The sequence below is a fragment of the Plasmodium knowlesi genome (assembly GCF_000006355.2).
Source record: "Plasmodium knowlesi strain H genome assembly, chromosome: 1".
In the NCBI taxonomy this organism is placed as follows: Eukaryota; Apicomplexa; class Aconoidasida; order Haemosporida; family Plasmodiidae; genus Plasmodium; species Plasmodium knowlesi.
The window spans coordinates 821,683-833,053 of NC_011902.2; the positions used below are offsets into that span (position 1 = coordinate 821,683).

Here is an 11,371-nt window from a genome sequence, read left to right on the forward strand (position 1 = left end):
TAACTTTAGTGTTTCATCCATTTTGTCAATTATTCCCAATTTATCTGCTTCAATTTTTTCGTGTTTCCTATCCGTTTTTTGTCACAACCGTGTCTATCCGTCGGGCGTCACTTTTACGAATCTTTTGGAATTGGTTCATTTCTTTTTTCGTTGCTTTTTTGTGTTTCGTTTTTTCGCTTACTTTATTTTTTCATCTTCGTGCGCGTGTCCACCCAAGCGTGCCCAAGCTGACCCACACTGTTCTGCCACTTTTGTGATTAAGGCAGTTGGAATTTCCCCCCGAAAGAGGGCAACACAAACGGGAGGAGAAATAATCAAAGGTGGAAAAAAAAAAAAAATAATAAAATAAAATAATAATAATAATAAAGTAACCATAAAGTAATTATAAATAATAACACAAAATGAAAGGCGCACGTGTCGTGTCCTGCTTGATCCTCCTGTTGGCTTATGTCCAGAGTTCCGTGTCCGCAAAAATGAACGTTGCATCGAACAATTCTGCTGTTCCCAGAATTGACGGTGAAGATGGCTCCGACGAAAAAGTTATTACGTGCGTCACGAAATATGTCATTAAGGGAGACTTAGAAATTGACGATGGAGGGTTTTGTAGCAGCAACATAGGTTCGGAATCCCCCCCAGGATCATGCAATGATACGGGAGCGAACCCAGGAAATTATTGTGATAACTATTATGACATAACTTTACTTGTTGAGGAGTCTAGTTTTATTCAGAAAGATTACTGGAAGAAAGGAACGATCCCCTTTTTAGAATCCATGGTTAGGAATGCTCGAGTGAGTAAGGACAAAGCACACATGTCCATAGTTCTCTTTGCAAGAGACTCACGCGTTATAGTCCCATTCACTGATGAACTTAGCCAAGATAAGGATAAGTTAATTGAGAAAGTTCGAGCAATAAATGATGTAGCGACTAGTCCTGACACGCTGTATGCATATGCATTGGAACACGCCTTCGAGCATGTTATTTTTGGGGAGGGTACGAGGAAGGATGCACCGAAGGTTGTAGTCCTATTTTACTACGGATTTGACTATGGAGCGAATAAGAGCCTCATCCCTGACGTGGTGGAAGATTATAAAAAGAAGAACATCAAACTGGTGATAGTCGGAATAGCCTTAGGGAACAGGGACAACGCATACTTGCTTGGGGGCTGTGCTATCGGTGACAACAACTGTGCGAACGTGATATTTAAGCCCTGGGATTTTGTAATCCCTGCAGCCGCGGAGGTGAAGAATAAAATATGCAACAAGGATGATCCTGCCTCTACGAACTGAAAAGGGTGGTGTGCACCCTAGTGAGCGACTTGGAGTGGGAAGGTGAAGATACTCCAATATGTCCGAAATATGTGCCTATTTTGTCCCACGTTTACACACAATATTCAGATGCCACTGCAAACCCCATAGCTTCAAGCTAGCAGGTGGGGGTATAGAAGGCTGTCGGTTGCGCGTTATGTCAATACTGGGCTGCGCTTTTACGTGGCAAGGGATCCCATCTCCGTGCGGACAATCTTTATTGCATTTTCGCGAATATATATAGATCTGCACATGAGTATATATGTGTATGCAACGCGTCCTTTGTTGGGATCATCTGCATGTATTCAAATATGCATAAACTCAAATTTACATGTACATGCGTAACTAAGAAACTAAAATAGATATTGAAGTGGTAGGTTTGGAAAGAGTTAAGGGAAGGTTAAAAAAAAAAAAAAAAAAAAAAGAAGAAAAAGTGTAGCATTTTTAAGGAAAGCTATAATGTGGCTTTTTTTTTTTTTTTTTTTTTTTCTTCTTTTTAGTGTTCGCTTTTTGTGCGTTGTGAGTTTACAAGTGGTGTAATTCTTGTTGTTCGCCGAAGTTCCTTTTGGTGCGAAATTTGAGGGAGGCTGTGGAAGGCTAATTTCTTATTTGGGTGGGTTGTCACAAAGCGGAAAAAATGAGAATCCCCTATTGCAGTGTTATTTCTCCTCTATTCGATAATTAAAGGGAATTATTCGAGTTTAACCTTGTTTGGTGGAGGCGTAAAAAAAAAAAAAGAAAAAAGAAAAAAGAAAAAAGAAAAAAAAAAAAAAAATTGCGACATAATTTGTATAATCGCGTTTTAAAAAAAATGCATATGATGAATTTCTTTTGTTATCCTTTGGGAAGGGTAAAGTGTAGCGTTTTTTTTTGAATATGATTCTTTCTTCTGTCGAAAAAATAATTATGGAATATTCTTTTTATCATTGCATGTTTGTGTTAAATGACCATGATAGGGCATTTATATTTGTTCAAAAAACAAGATTTAGGATAAATATGTAAAAAAAAAAATAAAAAAATAAAAATGATGAGAAGAAGTGGGAAAACGTACATATAATTTCTTCTATTTTTTTTTTATTGCGTTATAATATACACTTTTGTGTTTCAATTATGAATGTCCTAGGGTTGACAAGTTGGAACATATTTAATGAGCCCCCATGTGGTGATCGGGAGAATTGCACCCAAATTGGGCCGATCTTTTGTGTAGTGGTAATTTCCTTATGAGGAGGAAGCAGTTTTAGTAGTAAGTGGGGGATGTGCACTATATACTATACTTTTATGGCGCTTCCCCTGATGGAGAATTACTAAATTTTTCGGGGCATGCTGGAAAGATAATGCACCGCCGTACTGTGCACTTATATTTGGAATCCCCGGAAATGAGGGAAACCATTTTTTGTGTTTGAAGCATAGGCAAAAGTAAAAGTGTGCTAAAGGAATATATGGGCCCTCATGGGGCCAACTCAGAAAAATATTACATTCTCGAGAGGTACACGGTCAATATTGAATATATAACACAATGGAAAAGAATTGAGAAAGCTTCTTACAGTTCTTAAATACATAGGATCTGGATGTCCAGTTAAATAGAAGAGTACGGTAAAGTGAAATTTACTCTAGTCTTCAGCTTAACGACCTCCGATACTTTGAATGAACTGTCCTTATTTGACAAATAAGAAAAAGGAAGCAAGGATATAAATGTAGTTAAAGTATAAATGATATACAGTAAGTAGTTACAGTATAAATATTATAGCACAAATGGAAAATGAACACTCAGTTTTACGCACATTTAGTGAATTTCTAAAGAGTGGAAATGATATATATATTGCCTGAAAATGCAGATTGCATATTTTTATGGCACCCTCTTTTTTAAGTAGTAACCTTTTTTTAAAGGTAAATTATAAATTAACAACGACAAAAGTGGAAAGTTATAAAGGGATATTTTTTAAATTCCCCCCCTAAATCGATACGTTATAGGAAGCAATAGGATACGATCCAACAATCTATCCTTTTTTAAAGTTTTTTTAAAAAGACAACGAAAATTTTGAAATGTTTATTGTTTGATATATAGGTGTATAGCTCCCTTTATAAGAGTTTGTCTGACGTATAGATATTTAAATATGTTATATTTGTCTAAAACTTGGAACAAGGGAAAAAAAAATATATATATTTAAGGCCAAAAGTTGAAGGTACTTAACCGAACACATATATATAGGTATATATATATTTATATAGTTGTGTTGCGGATTTATTTATTTTTTTTTTAATACCAATGAAATATATTTTTTAATTAGCAACCTTATTGAACAAAGTTTAACACAATCAACGCTTTGCATATGCCGTTTATAGGAGTATATAATTCTCCTTTCATTTTAGAGTGAGTAACCTTTTTCGACGCGCAGAGATGTGGAAATCTCTGTTTCAGTGTGTTGTTTTATGCAATTACATCTGTGCAGAGTTTCCCATCCAGTCGTGAACGATACTTTTTGAACAGCCTTAACGATGGATGTCTTGGTTCCTACGGCGAGGAAGGCCGCAATTAAACGCGATACATGTGACACGTAAATTGAATAAACGAATTCCTGAATATTCTCCGTGAATCATCTATTTAGCCGAACGCACAAATGATTAAAAAGTGCTCATCAATCTTGCTGAAAATGGGAGGGTAGCCATATATAATACAGCAGATGATGATACTTCTGTTTTTATAAGTTTGCACCAGGAAAAGGAAAAAAATTGGACTGATAAAGAGGATAAAATGGTATATAAGCAAAATAGGAATTTTATTCATATGAGCTTTTTCATACCTTTTTTTCTTTTTCCTTTTTTTTTCCTTCCTGTAATGCACATTTTTGAATACTAAGCCACATTCACGCACTGGTGTTTTTTTTTAAGTAATTAACACTCTTTTTAAAGTGTTTTCGCCAGGAGGAAGAAGTCCCTGCAATTGCCCATAAGCGATTGGATCTTATTTTTCCAGAATTTAATTTTCAAGGCGTCAAAAATGTCCCTTGCTACAGAGCATGATAGAAACCTTACTTGTTAAGTCTTCATGTTTCGGTTCAATATTGGATACCAATTGTAGGGTATATGCGTGTCTAAATTTGATTGGGGCGAGGTAATAAATTGTGGTTGTGAAAAGAATTATAGAAATTGTGTGTGTGCGAAATGGAAAAATTAATAGACAGATATATACTCTTTCGAGTGTCTTGTTTTTTTATTTTTTTCCATCAGCATGCTCCTTTTTTTTTTTTTTTTTTCTGCTTCCACTTTTTATCTCCTTTGACTCAATAACACGCACGAAGTTGAGTAGGATCCCTGTGACATGCTCGGGCCATTTCTGATTGCATTAGAACTGGACACTTGTGTGAGCAGTGGATATCGAAATGAGTTCTTCCGGGTGTTTTGTGGCTGACAAAACAATCTGGGAATGTTTTATATAGTAGTCTTTGTTACCCCATATATATTTTATATATATATGCTACGACGGACCCAGGGTTGATTAAGGCGAGTTGGAAAAAGGGAGCTGCATTCACCTTACTGGTATAGATCCCAGAACGTGGGTTGCACCTCTTTTTTTTTTCCTTCTCTGGCACCTTAATCAACATTGGAGTTACTGCTTTAGAGAGCGGCATAAGCTTGTAGCTAGTACCCAAAGGTTTTACAGTACAGAAAGCGTCAGAGCTAGTAATGTTTCATCCTTCGGGGTGATAATAGGAACGTAATGACGCCTTTCTCGTTCAGTCTTAACTGATGGCAAAAGGTCAGCTGTGTCGTCAAACATGTTTCATCGTTTTTTTCTTTTAAAAAAGATGGACATGCATTTTTAAAGTTAGTTCTCTGGCGTATAGCACGAATGGAAATGCACGGTATTTGTAGCAACCGTTTTTTCATACCTATACAAACCATAAAGTATTCGAAATATAAGGCAGAAGGGCGAATCCGCTGAAAATTAAAAAATTAAGCGGAAGAAAAGAAAATAACAATGATTCCTTTAGTAACGCCGAGTGAACAAGGAAAAGCTCAAGCTGAAAATCTTTCAATAGAAAGAGGAGACACCTTTTTACGGAGGTGCTTTTTCCTCTTTCTGCAAAGAGTTGTAGCATTATAAATGAGAGATGACTATATAGTATTACTAGTTGGTTTACATAAATATATAGGAGATCAGTAAACATCCTTGAAAATTTAAAAACATATTTATTTACAAGAAAACGAAATTTTCTTTAATGCAGGATAGCATTCCCACAGAGGGTGAAAGGCCCGTAGTTTTCTGTAAATATATGCAAAAGAGTGTAGTTTTGAGGGGTATAGCGGAAAAGGATCTTTTCCCTACTCTCACCATTTCTACATTTCTTTATTTTTCTTGGATATCTTTCATTTTAGAGTTGTGTTCATGAAATTGGAGCACTAATATGTGTGGTGCATGGGAAGGGTTTTGGTGGTGCTGTGGGTTTTTGGTCTGTCCTGCTCGAGGCTTTGCCTGTACCGATGAGTGTGCAGGGGGAGTAAAGGCACGGACAGAATCATAACTTATACACGGTGGTACGCCCCCTTCTTTCAACTTTTTTTTTTTTTTTTTTAAAAAGAAAAAATTGTTGTTTTTAATCACATAAAGCTAAATATGCGTAGGAGACCGATAGCAAACAAGTACCGTAAGGGAAAGATGAAATAGTACTCAGGAATGAGCGATTAAATAGTACCTGAAATCGTTAAGGTGGAACGGATTAAGGAAGAGAAAAAGTAAGGTAAAGTGTTTACTTCTTTCGGCATGCTTTCTCTAGGTGTTATATCTGCCACTCGAACTGGTTCTTCCAGAGTATGAACAGAGAGAATCTGCTTTCTTACCAGCGCGAGACACTTCGCAGTGGGTTCCCTGGCACAGAGACATGACTGGGGGAATGCTGAATGCTTATCTTATTTAAAGAAACATCAGTGAAGGGTATTTTTTTTTTTTTTAGGGAACGTTGCAAAGTGTGAAGCGGACACGGGTGGTTTGGGGGAGAAAAAAGGAAAGAAGGGAAGAGAAAGAAGCGCATATATATGTACATACATATATATGTATGTATGTATATATGTATGTGTTTTTTTCTCTTCCCTTCTCTTTTCATTTTTTGACCTCTTCCCCCGGTTTTCCCCCTGGCTAAGGAGGGGTGACATTAATTGTGATAAATTTCACATTGATATTATGTTAGTTTTGCCACACGGTTGGAAGAACTTTGTGGTTCCCTTCCCCCCACCAGCCTCGCACTCTTTCTCATTCCCCTTCGGGTGCGTATGTGTGGAGTGTTGCGGGATGGTGAGGGAGGGGGGGGACTGCGGTTCTCTCAACTGTGTTTTTACGCACGTTATTCCCCCCTTTACTGAGGTAGATTTTGAAAATAGTAAAAAAGTGGATGCGAAAGTGGCCTCTTCTTTACTTTTTAAGATGTTTCTAAAAAGGTCTTCCCTAACCCTCTCGTCTAGAAACACGAACCAAGGAGTCTAGCAGATATGCAAGCGAACATGATCACAATTTATTTGTGAAGTTATTAAACATATGACTGCGGTGCTTAGTAGTGGTGCCCATGAGCTAAGCGAAACGAACCCAGCTAGTTTTCGCGTTGTGGTTCTTAATGGATCACCTTTTGTAGATTTGAAATCCCTATCTCGTGTTGTGTTTACATATAGACCAACGGAAAGAAAAAAAATGAACGAGTCGTGGAATTTGATGCTTACAAATTACGGTTAAAAGTTAGTAATGATATAATTTCTTTTTTACTTTTACCGTAGGAGTATATATGCTAGGACCCGAGAGGCTTTGAACTAAGAACCGCGTTGAAGTCCAGAATTTGCCACATGAATTTCAATGGGAGGATTGTTATTTCATTTTGTGTGCATTTGGGATAGTTCACATCAACCGCGCTTTTTTAGGGGTATACGAATAGAAATTAAAAATCACGCGTTGCCTTGATTGAAAAGCCTATTAGCTGGTTATTTTCGAAAGATCTCTCAGGATCGCTGGAGTTGATTATTATAATTTTACCAGGTATAGAGACACTGATTAATAGGAGTGAAGGAAATTGAATTTCCTTCACCTATTATCAAACTCCCAATGGGTAAAAAAATGTTAAAAATAACTTTATGTTATTTTTCTCAATTGAAATAAGATAACTCCAAGTGGGCCATTTTTGGTAAGCAGAACTGGCAATGAGGGATGAACCTAATGCCTGGATAAGGTGCCTAAATATTCGCTCATTAGATACCATAAAAGGTGTTGGTTCATAATGACAGTTGGACGGTGCTCAGTGAAGTGGAGATCCGCTAAGGAGTGTGTAACAACTCACCTACCGAATGAACTAGCCCTGAAAATGGATGGCGCTAAAGCGAATTACCGATACCAGGCCATAAAAGGAGCAAAATATAATATATTATATTTTTGCAATTCTTTTGTGAGTAGAAAATCGTGGGGTTTTGTGCAGAAGCGAAATACGTAAGTATTCGTGGAACATCTCCCTAGTGCAGATCTTGGTGGAAGTAGCAAATATTCAAATGAAATACTTTGAAGGGCCTATTAAGTATAATTAAATCGTATTGTTATACGGATAAAATTTCCAAATGCCTATTGCCATATCCTCCTTATGGAACCAACATGGTAGCCGCTCCTCCGGAATCACTTTTTTTTTTTTTTTTTTTTTTGCTTCCAAGCTTTGAAAGAAGGGAGGAAATAAAAAAAAAAAAAAAAAAAAAAAGTGCATTTGTGAATAGTGCGGAAGGTTACACAAGAAACCCGCGAAGTGCAAAATTGTCTTAGATTTATTGCGCACTGTGGTTGAGTGTTTCCTTTTCTGCTTTTTCAGTTTCGCGGGGAAATCAGGTTTATAAACCCTGAGCAATTAATTATTTGAGCTCATACTTTAAACCTGGCGACAGGATTATTTTTATAATTTTTGAAATTCTATCGAAGATGATTCTCTCCCATCGGTATGCAGATAGGTGTGAGTTGTGCTGTTGTTTGCGGTAATTAAATATTTTATATTTTTTTTCCTGCTTCATATGGTATCACCCATCCCCTGATGCATAGCCCACAAAAATATATAAGTGAAGCAAAATCTCGGAGTACAGGTTGCTCTTAAACCTTGCGTAGATGAGAGTGCATATATATTGCAGAATTGTTACAAAATTTTTTTTTTGAACATAGTATGTTAATATAATGCCGTTTTTGCTGAAGCCTTTGGAATGGGATAGGGAAATGGAGAAGTAAAAAAAAAAAAAAAAAAAAAGAAAAGAAAAAGGAAAAAATATCATAAATAAAATAAAGCATAGTTGTGAGGTTACTTCTGAAGTATTTTACTTCTATGTTGTTCCTCCTCTTGTAAGTCTTTATTTTCATTTTTGATTTGCTGCTTTTTTCTTTTTCTTTTTTTTTTTTTTTTTTTTTTTTTTTACATATCTCCTCATCCCATGCTGCATTCCCATATACTCCTTAGTGCGCACTATATGGGTCTAATTCGCAGTATATTTATATACGCAGTCGAATTATCCTTTAGGAAGGATTGTCGTATATCGAATGATAGAGATATAAAAAAGACGAATCATGTTACTATAAGTAATCTGTCAAGGGTTTCCTAGGCGCTTATGAACCCTGCGGGATCTTTGTCGTTTATAGATGCATCCTTTTCAGGTAGACGGTACCATGTATGGTGATGGATTTTTCATCACCTATTCGTGTGCTCGATTAATTAAACTAAAGTAGTATCTGTGGGCAGGAATTTTTTATCCACGCAACGGTTGATAGCCATAGGCCTTAAAGTTTACAACTTATAGATAGAGAGCAAGTCGTATGAGGGGAGTAAGAAAAGAGAAGCCAGGGGGGATATATGATTGGTGCGGTGGTAAGGAGTGATACATATTGTAGTAACATACATATAATGTACTCGCGTATTTATCACCACACGAATCATATATCTCCCCCTCTCATCCGTAACTTTTTTCTTTTATAAGAGGAAGTTTGCTTATGATAACATAGGAACGAGTAGACTATATATAAAAAAGGGCGAAATGGAACATAGAGAATTGGGATCAGGTATAAGGGACATGTAAAGGGGTCTCTATCCGTCTAGTTCGTCGGTTTTTTATAGCCTGTCAGCTTCGTTCGCCGTTTTGGTTAAGCTGTGCAGATATTATGGCTTGAGAAAAATAATATAGGGAGTAGAAATTTTACGACCTGTACTATTATGCCTCCCACTTATTGATGCTGAAGCTTGCTATGTATTATCAGAGCTGAATCGGAACAAGAATAAAGGAAAAGAAGAAGGGGAAAATACAAGATCTACCCGGTTGTATAGGAAAATCATGTGTCATTGGTTTTTTTATGACCTCCTAATGAGAGAGAGACCAAAAGAACCCATAAGAATGACCGTTTCTGTCTGATGCCTGAGGATTGTGTCTTTTGGTAGATATTCCTTATAAACGGTATTGGTGAACACAGGTGTATGCACGTGTATATACACTTATGCATATTAGATTATGTTATAAGTGTAGCTGCTGTGGCTGCTTGTGTATCTACCATCCCGTGGCAAAGGGCAGGATTCATAAAAAAAATGAAATTCCTATGCCAATCAGAGTTGTGCCATTTTGCATCCTGCAATTTGATACGTGAATTTGAATGGAGTAACCTCACCCAAATGTTTAAAGAGGGGGGTAGATTTTTCCCGTACTTCTTGTGCTCATCCCTCTGCTATAAAAATATTCTTGCTATCTAGCGAAACCGCATCCAAGGAAAAACAGGCTTGGAATGTCAGTAAAAGGATATTGAAGACCTCATGTATTTGTAACTTGGCTCTTACTTTGATCTGCTGAACGACTCAAGAGGTGTAGAGAATATTTTTGTATAAGTGGGAGTAGAAGCATAATTTTGCGCTGGAGAAATTATGCATTATACGACAGTGAAATACCACTACTCCTGAGGATGTTCAGCTAACCCGTTAAAAAGATTGGGAGGGGAGTGCCTGCGACACTATTTGACAGAAGTTGCTTTGGGCTACTTCTTCTATATAAGCGTGCACAAATGTGTGTATGTGAAATGGGGAAGGGGTTTAAATGATAAATAACCATTCTGGTTGATTTTTTTTTTTATTCCCCTCTTCATCCCCTCAGTTGAACGGAGACACATCAAGGTGAAGAGTGTAGCGAGCGGATGATGCGAGGGTCGAACTGATAAGGAGTATAAAGCAGATTGACCAGTCGAGGGCAAGCTCAAGGAGAACAGAAATCTCCTGTAGACCGGAAAAAAAAAAAAAACGGATATGCTTGCCTTTATGTGTAGCCATGATGGATATGCATACTCATCCTCGCGAGATATATATATATATATATTTTCCTTTTGTACATTTAAAGAAAGGCAGAATTAGCTCCTTATATTGTACCAAATGTATAGAAGGGTATATCTGAGAAAGGTTACTACAAAAGGATAACTGGCTTGCGGCTACCGAGCGATTTTAGCAACGTGGCTTTCTGATAATTAGACGTTGGCTCTTCCTATCATTGGGACGCAGAAATCTCAAAGTGTCGGATTGTTCACTCCGCTAAGAGGGAACGAGTGCCTAGAATTTTAGAGACCTTCATGAGACAGGTCGTGTTAAAATGTAAAAAATCCTTACTGATGAATTTAAAATAAGAGACTGATTATTAAATCGTCTATCGAAATGTGACAGTAGGCCATCTTAGTACGAAAGGAATAGTTGGCCCAGACAAATGGTACAGCAATTGGTTGACAAACCAGTGTTGCGAAGCTAAGTCTGTTGGATAATGGCTGAACGCCTCTTAAGCCAGAACCCATGCTGATTAATTATTTTGTGTTTGATTTTCCTTACACTACTTCTTTTACGATTGTAAAGAAGGATAATATACATGATCCCATATTTTTGTATGGGTTCATAAATAATCCCTTTAGGCGAATTTTGACTACATATGTACTTTCCCCGGTACATTTTGTCAGATGAGCTTTTAACTGCAGAATATATAAGGAAAACCTTTTTTGTTTGTATACCACATTAATTTTCTCGGGGTGCTGTAAACATGAAAGTAAACTATGT

At 37.0% G+C, this 11,371-nt stretch overlaps 1 protein-coding gene and 2 non-coding genes across 3 annotated transcripts; all 3 read left to right on the top strand.

Moving 5' to 3' along the window:
* Window positions 1-401: 401 nt before the first annotated feature.
* Window positions 402-1,286, top strand: PKNH_0117600 (von Willebrand factor A domain-related protein; the record flags this gene model as incomplete). Its single annotated transcript, XM_002257630.1, has 1 exon — window positions 402-1,286. One exon carries the CDS (start codon window positions 402-404, stop codon window positions 1,284-1,286), a length of 885 nt encoding a protein of 294 aa, XP_002257666.1.
* Window positions 1,287-3,788: 2,502 nt separating this feature from the next.
* PKNH_0117700 lies at window positions 3,789-3,912 on the top strand (the record flags this gene model as incomplete). Its single annotated transcript, XR_002461722.1, has 1 exon — window positions 3,789-3,912. It is a non-coding gene; the product is annotated as a 5.8S ribosomal RNA (ribosomal RNA).
* A 1,300-nt stretch (window positions 3,913-5,212) lies between these two features.
* On the top strand, window positions 5,213-11,166 carry PKNH_0117800. The gene has a single exon (XR_002461723.2). It is a non-coding gene; the product is annotated as a 28S ribosomal RNA (ribosomal RNA).
* The last annotated feature ends 205 nt before the right edge of the window (window positions 11,167-11,371 follow it).